The sequence below is a fragment of the Takifugu flavidus genome, chromosome 22 (assembly GCF_003711565.1).
Source record: "Takifugu flavidus isolate HTHZ2018 chromosome 22, ASM371156v2, whole genome shotgun sequence".
Classification (NCBI taxonomy): domain Eukaryota; kingdom Metazoa; phylum Chordata; class Actinopteri; order Tetraodontiformes; family Tetraodontidae; genus Takifugu; species Takifugu flavidus.
In genome coordinates, this window is record NC_079541.1 from 2108921 (window position 1) to 2131487 (window position 22567).

The 22567-nt window shown below is 49.3% G+C and overlaps 2 protein-coding genes across 2 annotated transcripts; one reads left to right on the forward strand and one right to left on the reverse strand.

Moving 5' to 3' along the window:
* Positions 1-1417: 1417 nt before the first annotated feature.
* il17rel (interleukin 17 receptor E-like) lies at positions 1418-8846 on the reverse strand. Its single transcript, XM_057022878.1, has 18 exons — positions 8541-8846; positions 7308-7335; positions 7010-7159; positions 6564-6670; positions 6175-6289; positions 6009-6053; positions 5769-5908; positions 5608-5679; positions 5467-5521; positions 5226-5392; positions 4740-4784; positions 3712-3769; positions 3496-3638; positions 3258-3317; positions 3125-3182; positions 2908-3033; positions 2322-2378; positions 1418-1838 (listed from the first exon to the last, which is right to left on the reverse strand). Exons 1-18 carry the CDS (start codon positions 8655-8657, stop codon positions 1741-1743), a joined length of 1641 nt encoding a protein of 546 aa, XP_056878858.1. The 5' UTR covers positions 8658-8846; the 3' UTR covers positions 1418-1740.
* A 2130-nt stretch (positions 8847-10976) lies between these two features.
* Positions 10977-21145, forward strand: LOC130519554 (protein phosphatase 1H-like). Its single transcript, XM_057023096.1, has 10 exons — positions 10977-11636; positions 13887-14070; positions 14496-14870; positions 15680-15792; positions 15877-15961; positions 16452-16570; positions 17268-17331; positions 17429-17536; positions 17682-17833; positions 17901-21145. Exons 1-10 carry the CDS (start codon positions 11401-11403, stop codon positions 18046-18048), a joined length of 1584 nt encoding a protein of 527 aa, XP_056879076.1. The 5' UTR covers positions 10977-11400; the 3' UTR covers positions 18049-21145.
* Positions 21146-22567: the final 1422 nt, after the last annotated feature.

The window sequence follows — 22567 nt, forward strand, 5'->3', positions numbered from 1 at the left end:
AGAACATTCCCAGGCCAGAGTGTCCCTGTGAGGCTAGCAGGGTTAGCATCCCTCCATCCATCCATCCTCTTCTCCACTTGTCCACTTGTCCACTTGTCCACCCCCCTCAGGTAACAGGTGGGCCACAGCCTGGACAGGTCAGCGCAGGTCCAGGCTGTTCACCCTCACATTCCCACCAAGAAGGACAATTCCCAAATGTCCGTAGTCGGTCTGTGGGAGGAAGGCCGAGTACACAAACAACAAACAATGACCATATATGGACATGCATGTGTGTTTCTACACATGTGTAGTTTATAAATGCACAACTGTATTAACTGATACTGGTGTGAAAGTACCAAGGTCCACTGGCTGAAAGGGTTGCGCCGCTTCAGTAGCGCGTGCTAGCTGGAATTCCGCACTGTCACCATGAACATCAACAATCAGCTCTTGGTCATGAGTCCATGGCGTGAGAACATCAATAAATAATACCAGTTAGAGGATAGTGCTGTTTCCCCAATGAGTCATGAAAGAACATTGGCCCTTATGTTATCAGGAAGTTCTCCTGAGGTCCAACTCACCGTTTAGCACGTTTGTGCCACACACCCCCTTTGCACTGTTGGCTTCCCATGAGCTGGAACATTGCTTATTTGTTGTTCTATGTTTCACAAAGCTAATCTAACCAGGAAATATAGGCCGTCTAAAGAGGAACCCTGTTGGACTTTTACAGTAACAAGTTCCTTGTCTGTGAACGCAGCAACATCACCTCGCCTGCAGGCTTTATTTTGGACTGAAAAGAAATAAACTTGTTTGTCTACAAACAACAATATGATGATATTGTTGTATAGAGGAAGAGATTGTGCCATGAAAGGTCAACGTAGGACATTTATTCATCCCCAGTGACACGTGTTCAAAGTCTTAGCTAACGCAGAAGTTAGCAGGATAATGCTAGCTAAAGCCTTCAGCAGCTAGTTAGCTCGGCACTTGCTGGAGTTTACCACTAGGTGTCAGGGCCCCTGCTGGGAATGAGTCTCAAAGTCTCAACACAAATGGCAGCCCATAAAAATGAAGATAAGGGTTTTCCTGGAATGGTCCTATTAAAATAGCCCCGGGTTTTTATTGTCATGGCCGAGAGCAACTAATTTATTGGGCAGCGTGCGTGGATTTATGTGCACCTTTGTGTCGTACGTCGTTTCGCTACATGGTGAATCATGGTGAACACAAATTCCAACACTGCTGCGCTTTGAACAGCCAAAATCTAACAAATATTTAAAGATGAATGATAAAACATGTACCTGCAAGCCTGAGACAAGCTGAAGATTATAGACCTCAGTGTTGACGCTACGCTAATGGCACGTGAGTCAGCTGTCTCGAACGAGGAGCTGGATGATGTGTTTAAATTCCTTTACAGTTTTTTTTAGTAAAAACTGGAGCCAGAGCATTTTCTCCCATGTGGATGTAATATTTTATTGTAAAGAAAATCAATAAGAAAAAAAAAATTACAAAACTTATATATTGCATATCATGAAAACACGCTACATGAACAAGGCTTCGAAACAAAACATGTGTGTTGCTACAAAATAAATTAGGAAAGACAGTGTTTAGACAGACAGGATGACTTCTTTGGGTATGTACAAAAAATACACAATATATATATATTTAAACAAATATATGACAAAACACCCCGATGAGCACATATTCACTCACACCTGTTTAAAATATTGGCCCAGCATAATCCGGTGAACAGCTGCGGCGCCCTTTTGGTCAATCCCAGATTAAATTAACCTTCTCAGATTGAGGTGAATGAGGAACGCATTCAGATTTGGCTTGAAGGGCGGGGATGACACACTCAAGAGAAGAATCTGTGAACATAAACAGGCTGTTCAGCCAATACACACACATACTTGTTTTTCTTTCTTTGCGATGACTCCGTCGCTAACATTAGATTTATACATGAACACCCATATACTTGTTTTTCTATCTTTGCGATGACCCCATCGCTAACTTTAGATTCATACAAGAACGCACACACATACTTGTTTTTCTATCTTTGCGATGACTCCGTCGCTAACATTAGATTTATACAAGAACGCACACACATACTTGTTTTTCTATCTTTGCGATGACTCCGTCGCAAACATTAGATTTATACATGAACACACACACATACTTGTTTTTCTATCTTTGCGATGACTCCGTCGCTAACATTAGATTTATACATGAACACACACACATACTTGTTTTTCTATCTTTGCGATGACCCCGTCGCAAACATTAGATTCATACAAGAACGCACACACTGATCTATTTAATGAGTGTTTTCAACCTGTCTGTATCACGCTCACCCGTCTGCTGTTCAGGCATGTATTTTCCATTTATTTTCTGTTTCCTCCTGTGATACACTGTAATAGAAGAGACGGTGTCAGATGAGGAAATAAATGCAGACAAACTCCACTGAGCTGCGTGCAGAATTACAGGCAGAATTACAGGCAGAATTACAGGCCGTCACAGTGCAACATCCCTCACAAAGTCTGTACGGCAATAAAAAGTGAACTGTGAGATCAATGCAGATGATAATTCAACAACAAAACAAAATACAAGGGTGATAAAATCTGAGTTGACGTTGGTTTGGTTTTTAATGGATCAGTTTGACCTGGTCCCGTTTGATTTTCGGTCATTAACAGTGTTTTATTACCATTACTGTGACTCATAATAACGGGTTTTTAGGATCACCAGACTTTTATTTCGTGCTGTTTGAGGCGTGCGTCTTGGACCAACCCTGCTAGCATGAGCTAAAATAAACGTAGCTTGCTTTGAACGCCGCCTCTGCCAGAACAAAGGCTCAACGTGGGAACGGGTCCAAACATTATTCTGGCATAAGTAACAAAACAAAAGTCAGGCCCGGACGTGATGGAGGAATCTTGAACCCACCAGTTAGCAACACCAGCGAGGTGAGAAGTATGACGGTGCTGATGGAAACGGCCATTGGAACCACCGTGCAGGTCAGGTCCGGGGCGGCCAGAGGAGTGTTAACAGCACTGATGGACAGCGTTTGATCTGCGGGGGAGGAAACACGCCGATAAATCACATCCAGAAATATGCCCCCTTGTGGTTATTTTAGGATACACGGCGTTAAAAACACACTTACTGCACTGGTTCACGCAGAATCTGTGTGTGACGGCGAACTCCACGTCGACCCGCTTCACCTAAACGGACAGAACGGATCAGTGGTTCTGGCGGTTGGAACGTTTCACCCTGGTTTCCATTTTAACTGCACCTACCTGGAGGCAAGAGCTGCAAACTGCACCGGGCAGGGGTAACACGAGAGCTTCCTGTTGCCCCTTAAAAAGGGACGCGACATTGAAGGTTAGCGGGGGGGAGCAAAAAGGCCTTTAAAGGGGAATATTTGTCTTGACAGGTGCCAGGAGCATAAAAGACGGGGCAGTTATTTTTAGTCGTGAATGTGGTGACAACACCCTCAAAGACAATCGACTGAGAATTCCAGTCGTGCTTCCGTACCGCTCGCCAGGTGCGTGTTTCCAGCGTCTGGCAAGGATCCTCGAACCCTTCGCCTTCGGCGCAGTGACCCACAGAGAAGACGGCGTCGATCTGGGACAGCAGCCTCACGTGTCCGCGTCCCGGCTGTGCGAGCAGCTCCTCGTCTGTGGGACGCAACATTCGCACTTTTCTACTGAGCTCTTTTCTACCAGCAGGTCATGTGACCGGGCGTCGTACCTTGGAATGAAGGATTAGCAAAGGGGCACCGGATCCAGGAGCGAGAGGCTGCGGTGAACTAGAGAAGATCAGAGGGTCGTTTCCATCAGCTCGTTTCCAGGGCAACACATCAGCTGTTATGAACATGTGTTGAGTCACGCTAATAGATTTTCCCTCTCCCTCCCCTCCCCTCCCCTCTCCTCTCCTCTCCCTCCCCTCCCCTCTCCTCTCCTCCCCTCCCCTCTCCTCTCCTCTCCCTCCCCTCCCCTCCCCTCCCCTCCTCTCCCTCCCCTCCCCTCCCCTCCCCTCCCCTCCCCTCCCCTCCCCTCTCCTCTCCTCTCCCTCCCCTCCCCTCCCCTCTCCTCTCCTCCCCTCCCCTCCCCTCTCCTCTCCTCTCCCTCCCCTCTCCCTCCCCTCCCCTCTCCTCTCCCTCCCCTCCCCTCCCCTCCCCTCCCCTCTCCTCTCCTCTCCTCTCCTCTCCTCTCCTCTCCTCTCCTCTCTACCCCAGCCCCCCATCAGCAGGAGGGTCCCCCTACATGAGCCTGGTCCTGCTCCAGGTTTCTTCCTGTTAAAGGGGAGTTTTTCCTGCCACTGGTGCTTGTCTGGGGTCAGGCCCTGGGATTTCTGGAAAGCGCCTTGAAACAATTTTGATTGTAATAGACGCTATATAAATAAAGATTGCTTTGATTTGATTCTTCTTGGACCAAATTGAGGTCACGGTATTTGGTCCTCCCCTTCAGTGATCCAATGGATCCTCTAATCTCTCCCCTATCAAAACCGTCTCCAGGAACGATGGCTTTTATTTACCAAACATTGAGGAGATCAGGAAAAGATTAACCCGGCGTTGATCCACCTGCAGGTTTTGCCAAGTCCATAACTGTGCTGACCTGCTGACCTGACTCCAATTACCCCAATTACCCACCCAGCTTTAGCTTCCCTGTCAAAGAATGTACAGAACATGTATGGATGTGATCGTGTCTCCTCTCCTCTTTTGCCAGTGTGTGTCACTAGTTCTCTAGTCAGGTGTTAAACCCGGGAGAGCGACTCACCTTCATGCACAGCCGAGGGTGGGGGCCCACTTCGCCGAAGGTAATCTATGAAGAGCAAGGGTGAAGTGAACACTCGAGACAAGCGTGACAACTTGAGTGATCCCGTGTCTGCGTCATCGCGGCACATTGTTGTGTTGTGGCGTGGACATGGTAACGTCAGCGTGTTGTTTCATCCCGTTCCGCCTGATAAACGCCGAGTCACGGGCTATTTTTGTCTCGCCAGAGAATTCCCTTCCCCAGACATATGACCTCAATCTCTGTTCCACCAGTACGGCCACTTATGTAAGTGACAGAAACAATAAGTCATCATAAAAGTGCTAAACTGGAGCGAGATTGTCAGATTGGGCTTTAAAAACAAACACGTGGTGACTCAGATCGCTGAACAAGATGAAACGGGAAGTCGGGAATCTCCTCCCAGGAAATTAGTGTAAAATGATGCGAGATTCCTAAATTGCTCTTATTAAATGTGAGTTCTTCCCAATTCACCTTTCCCGTGCTAGCGTTCCGGGAAGCGTGCGGCAGATCCGCGCAGGCGCCGCCCTCCTCCCTCATCTGGCACAGCGCGACCACGGCGGCGACGGGACAGGCGGGCTCCCACGACAGCCCCCCCTCCAGGGCGTCGAAGCTGATCCCGGACCACAGCTCCTCGACACCTGTGGGCGGACGACCTCACAGTGACCTCACGCCATTATTAGGCGACAAGCTGGAGGAAACCCAGGTGACTCACGGTCTCTGAAGGGGCAGACCTGGACTCTACGTGCGTCTGTGATGGCCGACCAACCCTGTCGTGCACGTGACAATCGGCGTTAAAGGTCCCTGATTGTTAGGGAATTAGTCACAAAACAAACAAGAGGCGGAGGGAACGTACCTCGATGCAGAGGCAGGGCAGCGGCCTGGAAAACCGGAGCAGGGCCTTTTTAACGGGTTCCTCCTTCCTGATCTGGAAGACAAAAAACGCAAATGTGGAACAACGTCGCATTTCACTCGTGCGCGGCTTCGCGCTGCGAAAAAGCGGCGGCGTATACCGACCAGGGTGTGGGCCCCGGCGCCGGTGCAGATGAAATCCTTGTGGCACAGACGGAGATGATAGTCGTGACCTTCCAGCATGTCCGACACACTCACGGCCAGCAACTTCCCGTCGGCGTCCACGTCATACGACAGCCGCCCAGCTAAATGATGCACGCGGGCGAGTCACAAGTCAAGTCACAGTCGTAGGCTGCAGGTATCATCAGGGTGGGACAGTTGTGGTTGATGATGCATTTGACTTACTAATGCAGTCGGGGACGTGCTGCTGTAGGTCTCCCGCCGCACATCCTGCAGGGACCAGGAGAAAAGGGGGGGGGCGTAGCACAAACACAGGGGCGGAGATCGATAAAATGCACCAACGAAACTCAGCTGCAGCACAGGGGAAATACAAATGCGCACGTCGTCTCACCAGGGGCGACGTAGGCGCCGGTCCAGGTGACGCCGCAGTAGCTGGGAACGGTTCTGACTTTGATCTCCAAACGCTGCCCCGGGGAGACCTGGGTGCAGTCGTTCCAAACTTTCACCTGTCCAATAACGAAGCAGAACAAAAACCACGTTTGCGTCACTGATGTGCAGCTTTCTGCGAAGTGTTTGAACAGTTCTCGGCCCCAGAATGGATGTAAGATCAAAGGAAACTGTGATCTGAGCGCAGAATGAATCCAAAAACGTACTTAAAAACAACTAAGTGGGTTTAAACATTAAATTCCTGCAAAGACGGACTTAAGTAACGTTGCCGTCTGTGCAGCTGTGAATTGTTTAACTGGGTCAATCCTCCAAGGCGCCGTTGCTACTGGTTACCTGCATCCCGGACATTCTCGCCCGCGAAGCTTTTGTGAATCTGACGGTTCTGCAGTCGGCCATCATCCCTGCGGCCGCAACGCAGATGGACACTCCGTGGACGGCGGCTGTGGAAACCGAATCAAAGTCAACTTGAGGCTGTGGAGTCACCTGTTGAGTCACCTGTGGAGTCAACAGCCTTCAAACGGTAGCTGCTGTTCCTCAGGTGGACACAAACAGGAAGGAACAACCAGCAAACCTTCAGAGGGAATTCCCTGCGCCGCGAGGAGCCTTAAAAGGTTATATAATTGCTGGTACACACCTAGTACGTGCTCTGACCCTCGTTTTATCAGATTAAGTTCTGCCAAATTAGGAAATTGTCCCGTCACACGTGAGGCAGACGGGACATTTCAAACCAGTTTTTATGATGAAAGCACAAGAACAAAGGGTTTTCAACGAGAACAAACCTGTGAGCCGTAAATCAGCGCTGACTCTGAGGTGGAGCGAGCACTTCTGCCTCCCCTCGCACCGCATCACCGTGGTGACGCTGATGTTGTGAAACACGGAGGAGGTGAGGAGGCTTTCGCCTGGGTCTTGGCACGGAGGGGGGAACAATGCTGTGAGGGAAAGAGCCCAAAACAAACGGGAGACGGATGAAGCGGGTTTGGAGCAGCAGGTTCAAGGTCACCACACACTCAGGCCTTTCATCGGCAGCGTCAAGGCGAGGCGAGAGCGCCGCCCTACAGGGCGTAAAGGCCGACTCACCTTGTGGTTTGGTCCTGCAGCGGAGGCCCTGTGAGGAGGGAGAGTGACAACAGTCAGTCAGGGACCGTATATGCATTCAGCATATTCTTATCACACTGTCCTTCGGTGGAAAACCGGAGCGGTTTCCTGATCAGAATCCTGATTCAAGGTCCTGTGACGCATTCACTGCTAGCAAAATACTGCAACAAATACTTCTTGCCCCCTCCATGAACGGTTCGTGATAAGGATCTGTAATTGATGTGTTATAACCGAACGCCAGATGAGTTATTGGTTGTTTTGTCCAACAGCCGGTTCGGACAGCTCATGTTTCACCGTTAAAAGCTATGAGGGCCAAATAAACTGGTCATTAATGGGCCGATTAGGCTGAGACAGTTAAAAAATACAATTACATTCCCTCATATTATATTTCGTCTAAGAGAATAATTGATGTAAAGTAGCAATATTTCACTTGGGTCAGTTTTTTGCAGTGAAAACTGAAGAAACTAAAGCGTTGAAACGAATGGATTCCCCTTTAAGGCCAATATCTGCATGAGTAAGTGCAATTTGAAAGGAACTTGAGGGAAATGGTGAGTTGCCAACAGTTCATACTGCTAGTCATGTTACTTCCGGGGTAGCAAGGGGTTCAAATTTAGGCCGATGATGCCTGTCTGGAAGAAACGTGGTCGTCATATTGGGGAGTTATTAACTGACGCAAGAGGGCGTGTGGTAACCTGCCAAAACAGACATGCAGAATAGCATCCGCACCCCGTGTTGTTTGATCTAATCAGGCACGAGCCCAACAACAGCGTTACCAGCACAACAACACAAACACAAACACACCCAGGGCAGGACTTGTCTCATCCCAGCGTCTGTATTCCCTCCAGCTTTGGAGTCTAACTTCAAGTTCACTGCAAGTCCTACACAGGTGGTCGACAGGCGTGTAACCTCGGCAGTCAGGCGCCGTTGCAGCTGTTCCCCATTCCAGCGTGTATTAAAGCAACAGATCCACGCTGAGGAGACGGGGTTTTTCCCATCAATCTCTCCTGTAGTAGTGAGTCAGCAGGTGAGTCAGCGCATACCTGCACAGTCATCAGCGGGCTGACACACACCGCGTTAGTGTGTCATGTATGTGGAATCAACACACACCGCGTTAGTGTGTCATGTATGTGGAATCAACTCGCAGTAGCATCAAGTGGGAAATAGGAAAATGAGAGGAGGCAGAGCTCGCCGGCCAAGGTCAGGAGGTGGTTTTACCTGAGAGCAGCCGGTGCCGCAGTCCTCTATCCTCTCCAGTGCTGCCGCGCTCCCTCCTGCAGCTGCGCTCACGCTCACGCAACACTGGGACACCAGCAAGGCAGCCAATAGGATCATCTTTAGACGACACCCCTCCGATTCCTCTCCGGCTCCTGGGATCTGTGGCCTCCTGCAGGGGACTGGGTGAACTGGGATCTTTCCAAGTCTAATGGTGGTGTTGGTAGGCTGGGGGGGGGGGATTTCCCTCTCTAATATCCCCTGAGTGGGTTGATATCCAGGGAGTAGTTATAAGGCCAACCACACTCAAAGTGAACGACCAGCTGCACAAAAGTGGGGGTTTAAATATTCCAGGCTGGGGGCGTGGCCTAGATATTTGTCATTGTTTCTGTCAGGGAAACACGCAGAAGGTTTTTCCATGATAGTGTAAGGACACACTCACACCATCACATCCTCCTCTGCCCATGATTCCTAGAAGTGGAATCCACAGTTCTTTTCCAAATGACAGTCTACAATAACCATAAAGTGGAAGTGGCACCACAGCAGTCGTGCCCGCAGCCACAGTACATCTGCATCATTTTTACCGTAAAGGCAGGAATTCCCCCATTTACTCCTTTGTTATCCATTTCTTTGAACCCAGATGGATCATAAGATCGGAACCTCCTGGATTACTGGTCGAATGTCACGTTTTCGGGCAATTTTTCGCACGCCTGACTTGCGTAAACACACGATGTGGATGTAGTTCTTTGGAACTAGTTGGGGGGAAGTGAAAACTTATGGGGTAATGTATTTGTACCGGTAACTGATACCTAATTTGCATTTTCCTGTCATTTGCCATTTTTAACAAGCGGTTTACGAACTTTGCCAGGTATTTTTGCTTAAGGCAGAACCTTGTGTTGGGCTCTGCGGTAACAGTTTCCATGCCAACGAACTCTGGTGTAGAGAGCGCCTGAGTTCTGAGAATAAGAAGCCTTCAGCTAATTCCAAGCACTCCCCAGATAACCTTTTGTGCTTCGTTTGATTGTTTCCGCCAGGAAGTGCCTATAGTTCCTTTGAATCGAGGTTGGTATTTGCAGATAGGGCCTCTGTGTTTTGTTCTTCGGCCCCATAATGGCTGACCAGCAATAACTCTGGCGGCGTCTCCCTGACGATGCTAGGGTGTTGAGAGGGAACCGCTCCACTCAGTTTCACAAATAAAAAAGAGATTCTTGCAATTGTGGTTTTTATTCCCGTCACCTCCGTGTGCACCTGTTACAACAAGACGCACAGTCGTTGGTAGCGGACTCGATGGTCGTCTGAGTGCGATTGATGAACTGCAACTGTGCGAATCCTGCGAGTGTCGCGACCCGGCCAGCTGAAACTGAGAAGCAAGTGATTCTGTGTGCATGTGGCCCTCCACCCAGCACGTGAGTCCTGTTAGCGTCCGCCTGGGGGTTCGTAGGATCACCGTGGTGGTGACGCGTTTATTGGAGGAGCTTTAGGGTCCAGCGTGACGCTCTAATATGTGGAGACCTGGGCAGCTGGAGGTCTCACACTGTCCACCTACTGGCTTCTGCTGGAGTCCTTCATCACCCACAAAGTCCTCCTGCTCCTACAGACGGTGGAACCATGAACAACTTCACCCATGTGACACCAGAGGCAGGTAAACGTGTTTGCTGTGCTGTAACTGGTTGAAACTTTAAGTCAAATGGCTCCGTCTAGTGGTTGTTTCTGTGTACTACAACCCACAGCGTTTCTGCACCCTCATGAGGGTCATTAGGTGAATGTTTTTGCCTTTATTAAGCAGCAATCGCACATTTTGTTGTGTGGCCATCAAAATGTGATTTTTCTGGGAACCGAAGGTGAATTATTTTTTTATTCAAAAATAAAGGGTAGAAATAATTGTGGAAAAACGCACTTCTGGTCTAAATTCTACAGGAGGCCGTCCTTGAAATGGCGCCGAACGCTCCAAATATATATCTGCCTTACAGTACCGGTATGTTCTGTAGTTGTGCACTGGTAAATTCATGCCAGAGCTTGGATCGCCCCATGACGTCATCGCCACCCTCAGCATCGGTGGGTTATTTCCTCCCATTTTATCGTGAGAAATTTAGATGAAAAATCAAAAAGAAACATATATAGATCATTGGCAGTCGAAAGAGCAGAAACCCCGTTTGGGGGGGGGGGGGGGAATCATTGTCTGAGATGTGTCATCTGACTCAGATTGTGCAGCGGCTGCTGGACCGTCTGCGGTCTGTAAACCTGCATGAGACCCACTGACCAGCTTTACCTTTAACCTGCTGTCCGCCGCTGTAAGCTGCTCATCTCGCTGGAAGAATTATCAATCTTTGCTCATCCTGCACTGCAAAAAATAGCCGCTCCGACTCAGGAGCCTCAAACATTTCCTATTTATTTCACATTAAAAGATCATTTTAGACTTCTATGTCAGGCAAACAGTTGCATTTATGTTCGCTCGTTAAAAAAAAGGGGGCGACGCCGTGTTTTTAAGTTCGACATCAGCCACTCATCGCATCCTCGTGCAGCGGCGTGCATTTTTTTGCAGTGCGCATCCGTGGTCGTGTCACATGACCTGATAAGCTGCTGTGTATTTCCGCGTTCACGAGGGCCGAGCTGTTATCAATGCTCTCCATGGAGGTGTGCAGGGTTTGTGCTGAAAGCATCATTCCTCGTTCCGCCCTCTCCTCCGGCTCCAGGCGCGACTGAATGAACCCCTGACCGAGGCTCTCCTCCTCCTCTGCCGCCTCTTCTCCTCCATCGAGCCTGTCGTCGACCAAGCACGGCCGAGCTGGGGGGCAATCCGGGGAAAGGGAGCCGCGGAGCCGCGCACCGGCCGACGGACGCACCGCCCCGACGCGCCGCCAACATGCTGACGCGGGTCAAGTCCGCCGTGGCCGGGTTCATGGGTGGCATCATGGCCGGGGGCGGCTCCGGAGGTGGGGGCAACGGCGCACCCGAGATGCCGCTTAAATTCCCGTATATGAGACCCCAGTTCCTCGGACTGTCCCCGGATGAAATCGAGTGCTCGGCGGACCACATCGCGCGGCCCATCCTCATCCTGAAGGAAACCAGGAGATTACCGTGGGCCACCGGCTACGCCGAGTAAGTAAAGCCGTCGGTCGCGATCAGAAATGAGCTGCTGTTCTCGGGATAGTCGGGCAGGAGTGGTGAGGGCCTTACCGGTGTGCCCCCCCCCCCCCCCCCCGGTCCACCTGTTGTGTCCAAAAGCATCACCACCTTCGCCCTTTAACGCTGCGCTTGGATCACTTTGGATCGGGTCCTGGTGTTCTGTTGCCTGATCCTGGTCCCCGCAGCACCCTGCTGGTTCGGCTCCCCACACTGGTTCGGATTCCTGCGTGGAATTATGGGTATTTTAGAATCCAGACGTGCGTGTTTTGGTTTTATCAACCTTGCGTAGCCAAACCCAAACTGCAGCTTACTTCTTATAAATCAGTTTAAAAGCCAATAAACGAATCTGTGGTCGGCTGGGTGTGACACCAGATCAGTGGTGGTGGTCAGCATTTAAAGGAGGCAGGATTTTCCTTTAATTTTTCCTTTAATTTTTATTAAAATACTGCTCCTAAAAATCCCAACTTCCTGGTCTTGTAGTACCACCAGTTTCCTGGAGGGGCGATAGAGAGTCCACATTAAACATCACCATCCAAATCAGAAAATTGAGTGATGAAATTAAAGCTAAGCAGTAACTATTTCCCTCAACTATGACTTTAGCTTTAGATTTGTGGAGGGGGGGGGCTATTTGAAGCAGCAGTTCCCTTAAACCCTCACCACAGACTGGACGTAAAAATACAAGAGCTTCTTTTAAAACGGAGACTTTTTCCCCTTGATAATCTGAAGCTCAAGCTCTTTACAAAGCTTCCTATATTTCGTGCCTAAATGTGGGTTTTGTTCTTCCTTCTCTTATCTCGTGTATCCAGACGGCCACGTCTGAGCAGTTCTAATTACAAGGCCGCAAAAGCACCAAATTTGGGCTTGTTCGTTATTATTTTTAGCTCTTTTGCTGTTAATGGGCTTCTGTTTCGTCCACAGGCCTTTTACAGGAACCGCGTGGCAAAATAATTATCTCCTCTTCAAATGATCTCAGTGGATCGTCCTCGGGGCGCAGAATCGGCGCCATTCGACAGCTGAGGGGAAGATTAGCTTTTTGTTGCTAATTCGAGGAACGCTAACAATTCATCTCAGCGCTCACTCAAGCTAACCAGCTAATGTTACTCTTTTAGCATTTATTGTTGGCTTTGGTTCATGTTATGGTTGAGGAAAATGTCCAAATTAGACATTAAACACACATCAAAGCAAAAATACTGGTCATATACGCCGCCAACGGACTCATTACTTGCATTGAAATTAAAATTATCCGTCTACTCAGGAACCTGTTGGCTTTAAACGAGTTGCAGCTCAGCGCAGTAGCTTATTTTCTTGCTAAATTTGGACCACAACAAAGGAGGGAACGCTCCAAAGGCTCCTGAAATAGATCCCACGCAAAAGTAGCAGTTATTTATAGGCTAGAAACGGGTAATAAAAGAGTCTGTTCGAGGCAGGGAAACGAGCTTCTGCCTCATTCTGTTTGTGTTGAAGGAATTTTTAAATCTGGGTGTGTCACTTCAGAGAGAAAAGGCCGAAGCTAGCGCCCGCTCTCGTTTATTTCGTCCACGTTAGCAAGCACCTGAGACACAGACGCAGGCGTCGATGTCGCCTAGCAAAGGAAGTATCTATAAATAGGTCATTTTCTCGACCCCGCCCCCAGAGACGCCGCCAGACGCGCCTGTCTGTTCGCTTGGGAATGACGGCGGGAGCGATCCGGGGAAAAGAGGCGGCGAAACGGTGCGAATGTCTCCGCCAGGGCCGACGTCAAGGTTGAGGACGGTCAGAGTTGCCGCTGTCCTCTGGGCCTCATGAGGTTCTGCATCATTCTTGAAGGTGTTAGCACGCTAAGTGTCGCTAATGAGTTCCCTGAAGGGTCTCGCGGACTCCCTCCCCCAGCCTGCAACCGAAAGAGGGTCCGTTTGGATCTGATCCATCTTTGTTCCGAATTCTGACTCGCGAGGAAAATGGAATTTGTTCTGCTGTCAAAATGGGACACCGGAAAAATTCCTGATTCTAGTCGAAGGTCTCATGATCAGAGAATGGCGGAAGGCAAAGAGGCGTTTTTTTCTGCCCAAACCTCGAGGCCCCGGTCGATCGGGTCCTGGTGCTGCGGCGGGCAGCAGCGACCCTAAATCACCGCCGTTCCGTTCAGACCGACCCAAACCATCCGACGTCGTTCCGTGTTGTTCCAACTGAGGCGCAACATTCGATTTTCTCCCTCCGATAAAGACAAAGTCTCCTCTGTTTCAGGGTGATCAACGCTGGCAAAAGCGCTCTGAACGAGGACCAGGCCTGCTGTGAGGTGGTGGTGGCGAGGAGGAGGCCCATGAGCTACTGCCCCCCCTCTACCCCCAGCAGGACCCCCGGCGCCAAGAGGCGCAACTCGCTGCCCAACGGCGAGGGCCTCCGCTTGGACTACAGCAAGTTGGGGGAGGTACAAACGTCCAACCTGAACACAGAACCACAGAAACCAGTCATTCGGAGTGTGTACTTGGGAGCACACACTGCTGCTGGCCGAGGTGAAATGCATTGTGGGATACTGAGTTGTCCCGAGTCCACACAAGTCACGCTAGATACGTGCGCGCTGAAGGACGGGCGCGCTTCCTGGAAAGTTGCGCGTACTTGCCAGGTTGCGACGAGGCAGGTGCACCCAAGTCCACTTCCGAGGTATCCCACAATGCATTTCACCTCCGTGGCCGCTCTGCATGCTAGCATAGCTGGAACCTGAAAGGGAGGAATTCTGCTGAGTTTTAGTTGAAGGCAGAACGTCTCCAAGGTCGTGTGTGTGTGTGTGGGGGTGTTGTTGATCGTGTCATGTGACCCGTGTCCAACCCTAAACGTTCCTGGTTGTGTCCGCAGGACACTGAAGGGTTCCTGTTCCACTACTGGGCCCTGTTCGACGGTCACGCCGGCTCGGGCGCCGCCGTCGTCGCCTCCCGCCTGCTGCAGCACCACATCGCCTGCCAGCTGCAGGCCGTCATCGACGTCCTGCGCGACGCGTCCTCGCCGCCCCCCACCGTCCTGGGGGAGGAGCCTGACAGCAACAACCCCTACCTCCAGGGAACCACCCCGGGCCCTCACCGGGCACTGACGCGGGCCGCCTCGCTGCGCGGCGCCGCGGGAACGCCGGGCTCCCCCAGCAGCACGCCGCCTCCGCCGCGCTTCTTCAACGAGAAGAAGATCGAGCACGAGAGCCTGGTGATCGGCGCCATCGAGAACGCCTTCAAAGAGATGGTGAGGCCCGCGACGCTGCTTCAGACCTTTCAACAATGCTACATTTTAGCCGCCGCTTCGGCAAAGTCCCGTATATTTATAGTGGATCAGCTGGATCTTGTTGATCCACACACAGGGTGACGCTCCAGAGTTCAGATGACCTCAGATTTGAGGTCTCGATTTGAGGTGTCAGTTCAACTCAACGTTTTAGAACCAAGGAAATCTCCTTCGAGAAACCAGGAAAAACTTCCTTTAAACAGGAGGAAACCACAGCCAGGACCAGGCTCGGTACATGGACCAAGCAGCATAAAGCAAAAATATATCTAAAAAATACAAAAAAGATATGATGGGTTTGTTTTCAGTACTAAAAAGAATTCAGTTGAGGACAGTTGCAATGAATTTATTGGATGGACAGTTTCCAATGAGGGCAGATACTCGTGCACGAGGCCCTGAAAGAGCTCCGCTGTTAACAGATCCAAGACTTCTGACATGAAATATGACATTAATGGTTATTATTGAGGAAAAGTATTTTTAGATTTTTATTTTTTTTTCGACGGGGGTCTTTTTTAAAGTTATATGTTCTGGCCACTAGATGGCGACATTTCGCATTTGACGCTATTTTGTATTGGAAAGAGCTTCTTTTACGTCTCCTAAAACAGAACCATGACCTGAACATGTACTATTCATTTATAAAAACGTCCCCTTTTAGTTTATCTTCAGCAAAATATTTGCACAGAATGTTGTATTTCCCCCAAGTTCTGCTTGTTGGAATTTTACTATTTTTGGATGTTAATCTACATGGAGAAAACGATCCATGTGTTCATTCTCAGGACGCTCAGATCGAGAAGGAGAAGCAAGTCTACAACGTGACCGGCGGCTGCACGGCCCTCACTGTCGTTTACCTCCTGGGGAAACTCTACGTGGCCAACGCAGGCGACAGCAGGTGCGTCACCTTTCTTCAGCGTGTGGGTTGAAAACGGATTTAAAACATTATAAAATCTGGTGGGGTTGTTCTCTTTGTGAGCAGGGCCATCATCATTAGAAATAACGAGATTGTTCCCATGTCGACGGAGTTCACGCCAGAATCGGAACGGCAGCGGCTTCAGTTCCTGGTAGGTGACGTTTCTCGGCGAAAATCTGTCTTTGGAGTTTAATTCAGATATTTGCTGCAAATTCTGTCATGTTGAAATGTCAGAAGGAAACACATTTCATTAAATGAATAAGAAAACATCCGATTCTGAGCTCAAAATTCCTTTCTTGTTCATTCAGGGTGGAAAAATGGACAATAAACCATCAAAATTTTAGGTCTAAAGGGGGAAAAAAGCTCAAATGATTTGGACGTTTATTGGACCTCATTGAGGACACAATCAGTCTCTTCGTGTGTCATGAGTCTTTGGACCGCTGAAATAATGTAATAAAGAATGGCTGAGATCATTAATACATTATTAATTACAGTCAGACATCGCGTGAGCCGTAAAGGGGTGGGACCTTCTTATTTATCTGGTATTAAACGATAAAATGATCTGCTTTGTGACAAAACCCCATCCCTGAGTGAGTCATCGGCTCTATTAACCCATCTTTGACGCCATGATGTCCGTCCAGGGTTTCATGCAGCCGCACCTGCTGGGAAACGAGTTCACGCACCTGGAATTTCCCCGCAGAGTTCAGAGGAAAGAGGTGGGCAAAAAGATGCTCTACAGGGATTTCACCATGAACGGATGGTAAGTCAGTTTTCTCTCTCCGGATGAAGCGATAGTCAAAAAGATTTCATCGCTGCGAATCTCCACGGCGATGGGAACAGGACGTCTGAGTCCAATGTCCTCGCGTACTGAATAAATCCCACCGGTGTTTTTCCGATTATTCTGGAGGGCATGTAAACGCATCACGCCTGATTAATATGTTCTAACAAGTAAACATCTGCAGCCACATCTGGGGGAATGACCGATCTTTACTGCCAGGGTTCCGGACATGGTCGGGGGGCGGGGCTTATGGGTTCAGGGGGAGTTTCGAGGCGGGTCAAGGGTCAGCAGTATTGTTAGTTTATTGATCTGCAGTGACACTCCTCTGCCTGCAGGGGGCGCCATTGCTGCACCCACACCGCCTTGGAGGAGCCTTTTATTACTCACGTTTCGGGGTTTTTAATTCATGCGCAATGTTCTTGAGAATATCCACTTGATTTTTGATTTATTTGATGAATTATTTACTTACCTTGTGGCCTTGCGAGCAATAAATAATATGTCAATATGCGAAGGACTCGTTGCTAAGTTACAGGTGAATGCTGGACTTCCTGGACCAGCCGTGAATCTTTAGTGAAGCTGACGCGATATCAAAGCGCGTTTTTCTTCCATCTTTGATGCTGCGAAGAGGAGAAAGGGGATCGGCTCATGGTCAGGTTGGCTTTTCTCTCCACCAACGCAGGGCCTACAAGACCGTCGACGACGAAGATCTCAAGTTCCCGCTGATTTACGGGGAAGGAAAAAAGGTGGGATTTCGCACATCTGCCGTCCGATTCAGACAGGAAGGAGAAGGTTTGACGTGCTCACGGCTCCCTGGAGACTAAAGCAGCCTCTGTTCCGCAGGCCCGGGTGCTGGCCACCATCGGCGTGACCCGAGGGCTCGGGGATCACGACCTCAAGGTCCACGATTCCAACATCTACATCAAACCCTTCCTCTCCTGCTGTCCCGAGGTGAGTCGCTCCGTTCAAGCTCTTGAGGTTCCTCCGTCTCCAGCGACGACAGGACACGGATAAAACCGGGCATGAGCATCAAACCCCTCCGGCCGGCTGCTAGCTTGATGCAACCGAAGCGCGTTAGCTCCCGCTGTCGTTGCAGGTCAAAGTTTATCACCTGACGCGCTACGAGCACGGCGCCGACGACGTCCTGGTCATGGGAACCGATGGACTCTGGGACGTTCTCTCCAACCAGGAAGTAGCAGAAGTCGTCACCACCTTCCTCTCCAACTGTGACCCCGACGACCTCTACAGGTGCGTTGTTTGCTGCCCCTCCCCCTCCCCCCCAGGCTGGAGCGTTCACGTTTCCCGTGTGGCGCAGGTACACGATGGCGGCGCAGGACCTGGTGATGCGGGCGCGCGGCGTGCTGCGGGACCGGGGGTGGCGGATCACCAACGAGCGCCTGGGCTCCGGCGACGACATCTCGGTCTTCATCATCCCCTTAACGTACGGTAACCGCCAGGCCTGAGGGGGCGGGGCCAACAGAACCCATCCTGGACCCGTCCTTTCACTCCTCTGTGCCCTTCGCACATTTCTGTCCTCGCCGAACGTTAGCCGGAGAATCCAGATGTGGAGGCTCGGGTTCAGCGTCTCTGCGGGAGGTCAAAGGCTCGGGGGGAACCTCGATCCATGTCGGCTGAACTGGGCCCCTGAACCTCTGCAGAGGAACTGTTGTGCTCCCCTGAACTCCTCCTCTGGACCGTCAACGTGTCCCCAACGTGTCCCTCCCCTTCGTGTTGTGACCGGAGCTGGCGGATCGGCCAGGTTCCTGTTGTGGATCCAGGCCCCTGGGCAGCTGTGCTGGGGGGTGGGGGGGGGGGGGGGGCTACATGCACTTCTGTCTCTGAGAAAGCTGTTTTCATCTTTCAGCCGTTCTTTCTCTACTGATATTTAAAAAAAATATTTTGATCGTTTTGTTTTTTTAGCTAGCTGTTTGTCATCTTCCAGTCTTTAAGCTGAGAGTAGTGAAGATGGAGGACCAGCGCCACTTCCTGCCGCCCGGCGCCGTTTCCGTAGCCAAATCCCGACGTTTATGGGGGAAGAATTCCACCCGTTAAATAACGGGATTGAGCCCTGTGCTGCAGCCCCCCCCCCCCCCATCGGAATGATGCTGTTTGATTTCTTCTTTTTTCAGCTAAACTGTCCGTGAAATCGCGACAAAAGTCGACCAAACATCAGTCGGCAGGGCGGCGGAGTGGCAAAGATCCGCTTAAATCCCTAATTGTAACTAAAAATGATGAATTCCAATCGCAGAGATGTTTGGATGTGGCGATCCGTGAGGGGCGGAAGCCCGAGGAGACGACCGACTTTGTATTTACTGTATCAAAGATTCCGTAGTGATGTCAGTCGTTTGTATTTGTGAGGGTCCCGAGTGAGACCTCCCGCCCGTAGTTACGGAGCTGTGTTTCCTTTAGCATCCCAGACATTTAGCCTGTAAGAGCTAACGGTTCCGAAGGAAGCGAGACGTCGAGCGAGACGTCGGCTCATTCAGTTTTGCACTTTTCTCATGAAGAATTCCAGCAAATGTTCGTTGATGGGAGTGACGCAGGCTGGGCGATAAGTTATAGACTGACCTAATCAACAGTTATGGCTTAAAGGGGTCGTTGGCCCAAAAGACCAATCACTATGGCGACGGAGGGGCGGTGGAAATGTGAACGCACTCGAGTATTCCCACACAATCCTCCGTATTCATATTAAAGCTGTTTATGGGATGTTTTAAGCTGAAAACAGTCCACAAGCGTTGCATTTTTAGCAGATTTGCTTATTTACTGTTAACCTTTACGACGGTCAAATGTAAGGAAACCCCAAAAAGCACTTTTCCAGCCGCACCGTCAGCGTAGCCAATCGCTAACACGTTTAAATTCGGGGAATAAATCCCTTAAAGTGACTGAATCCAAAGATTATTTGGACAAATGAAATGGTGCTAGGACGAGAAAAGCCATCGTTAACGGAAAAGTTTAACATTTTGGGACACATCGGAACTTTCCTTAGCGGCTAACGACGCTCTAGACCCGCTAGTGCACGTTTTAAAAATGAATAGAAGCCTCCCAAAATCTTAAATTTTCTTCTCTACGTCACAAATGTGCCACTTAGCATCGGTGACACTTGTCTGCATCCTCCGAGCAGCAGTTCATAAGGTGCATTTTCCCTTCTGTACATTCCATAATGCTATTTTTGCTCATTTACTACTCTAATGTATCTTTAAAATGTGTTTTTTTTTGGTGAAATATGTTGAACCAAATAGTCTCTGAGCTGTGATTGATCTGATTTGCTCTCTAATTTATTGAATGTCGTTTTTTTTTTACATTTTTAAAGGACATTTATCTTCCCTTCTTTGGTCAAAAGTGCCCCGCTGCCACGTTAACAGGCTGCTTTAGCCGAGCGGCCCGACCCAGAACCGACCTCCTGACCTGGGCGGGCGTCTCAGCGGGGCATCGGGATGAATGTGCAACCTTTTAGACGCGCCTGTAGCCTTTTTGTTCTCTCAGATGAATGTCCAAATCTACATTTCGGATTTATTTTTGCCGTCGTGCTGAGCTGCTGCACAACTCAGGTTCAGTTGAACGCCCGGTTGGAGCTCCGCTGCTTCCCAAGAGCTGGAATCGGGCGGGCCGGACCCCCAGAGGTGGCTTGTTAGGGGTGCAGAGGAGGACGATTGTTGTTGTTTGAAGGACGCTCTTAGACTTGAACTTCCATCCTTCGATCTGACTGTAGCTTCCCTCCCTGGAGTTGCTGTATCGTGATCCTCGCTGTTGCTCTCCAACGACGTAAAAAGGAGAAAAAAAAAACGAAACCTGTCAGGTTCGAATCTCTTTCCTGTAGCAAAGAGGACGTGTAATCACTTTGAAATACCCTCGTGCCGCCTCTGACGTGTTTATTTGTGAATGTGACTTTTGTATAACCTAAATTTTAGGATATTTTTAATGTTTACGTGTGCGGCGCCGGCGGGCGGAGCGAGAAGGAAGTGTTCACCTTCAGTGTTTGTTTTCCAGAAGTGGAAACAAAATAATTATTAAAGTTGAGTGTAAAAAAAAAAAAAAAAAAAAAGTCTCTTTTCCAGTGTTATTTTTAACAATTTTTGGATTTTACTCGCATCATTCAAAAGATTTCTGTTTAAGTATATTGAATAAATAAAAAATAAATAGTGATGCACTGTACAATTATACATTTGCCTGTGAATTCAGTAGATTTATTCCTGGATATTGAATTAATTTTGACTTTAAAATCATACCAATAAATTCTTGGTTTGAATTTGTTTCTAATTCTGACCTGGAAGTGTCGCTACGGCAACAACCTTTATACTAAAGTGATGCAAACCGATTAACCAAAACACTGTTGGGTTATTTTATGCATATTTTTAGAAGGTTCCTCTCTAACTTATTTACATCTTTTGTTCAACTTTATGTTAAAACGCTCCAAACTTAAAACGTCATATTTGCCAGCGAGCTCTTTGGCGCCATCTAGTGGGCAGAGAAGGAAACCGCCTTAAAATCCAACATGAAGGATTTTGTCATTAACTCTTCTGTAATGTGTCCAAAAAAATAAATAATGTGATTTAAAACACACATGCCATTTATAAAATATTTTATTTTCAATCAAATCTCCGAAACTTCTCTTGATCCACAGGAAATTACCAACCTATTGGGTGTTTTTCTGATTATTCTTGCAATGATGTGACTGAATTTATGATGGTATCCGAGCAGAATTGTAGCCCAGTTTCCTGCAGCGCTTCACGCCTGGACACACTCGCCTTGACGCGAGAAGAGCACCGACCCAGAAGACGTGAGGTTAAGAACTTATGTCAAGAACTTGGACATTTTCTCAGGTCCGGTTCGACTCCACCGCCGTCGGCCACCAGCGCCAGCAAGGCAGTAGATTGCGCAGTCATCTCCACAAGGGGCAATAGGACAACCCGACCAACAGCACAAAATACTACCTCAGCCAGCGGCTGGTCCCCTCTCTGCTCCATTGTCCCACTTCAGCTTCGCTCCGCTGCGTCTCCATCCGGCCTGTGCCGGTGTGCGTAAAAGCGCACGATGAAAGAGGCGTGCGTAAAAATCCCCAGGAGAAAAGACCCGAGCCAGAGGTGGGCACGGACACGCCTGTCCCATATGTCCTCGGTAAGGGTGACATGTGGCTGCAGACGCGCAGCGTGAAGACGCAGGCGACACCGCTCAATGTCCACAGGCGGGTTCAAAGCTCAATCAGAAATTCCGAATCAACATTTCTACATTGGTTAAATCCTTTTGAAACGCAGCGTTTATGTCCAAACACGAATTACATCGCAAATTAATGTAACCATCGGGAAAGAGGCGATGGAGTCACGTTAGAAAAACGTATAACTTCTATAAATTGACTTGAATTTAGACAGATGAGTAAAACAAAAACCCAACCCTCCACTTCTGCACCTTGCATGCGAACTGCAGCAGCCTGTTTTATAACCTATTGTCTGTTTCTGTCCCGGGATCACCCCGCACCCGCTCCCAAAACCCACGAACACGCGAAGGAAAACGCGTTTTAAAAAATTAAAATCGTGCGTGGCCAGAAGCAGCGGTGCGACGCGTCGTTCCCTCGGCCTAGTTCTCCCCCCAGAGGCCGCTGCGGGGTCCCGCGAGGTGCGTGCGTGTGGCGGGGCCGCGCGGATAAAATTCGCGGGGAACGTCAGAAACGGTGTCCCGAAAGTGAGGTTAGGGGAAAAAACACGGAGCTCTCACTCCTGGGGTGTTTCCGAATACCAGCGGATGAGACGAAGTGCGCCCCCCTCTGGTGGGGTTAGGATTTACAGCCAGTTTACAATTATTCCTGTTTAATGAAGTAAACGCTTCTTATTTGAATTGTTGCATTTGTCGCCATCATTCTGAAACATTCAGTTAAGTATATAAAGTTATGCAGTTGAAAACATAATTTTAATGAAAAGAATGCTAAAATTACAGCTGGAATGATGTTCATGCGCACGTGGATTTGGGAGCGGAATGGCTAATTATGAC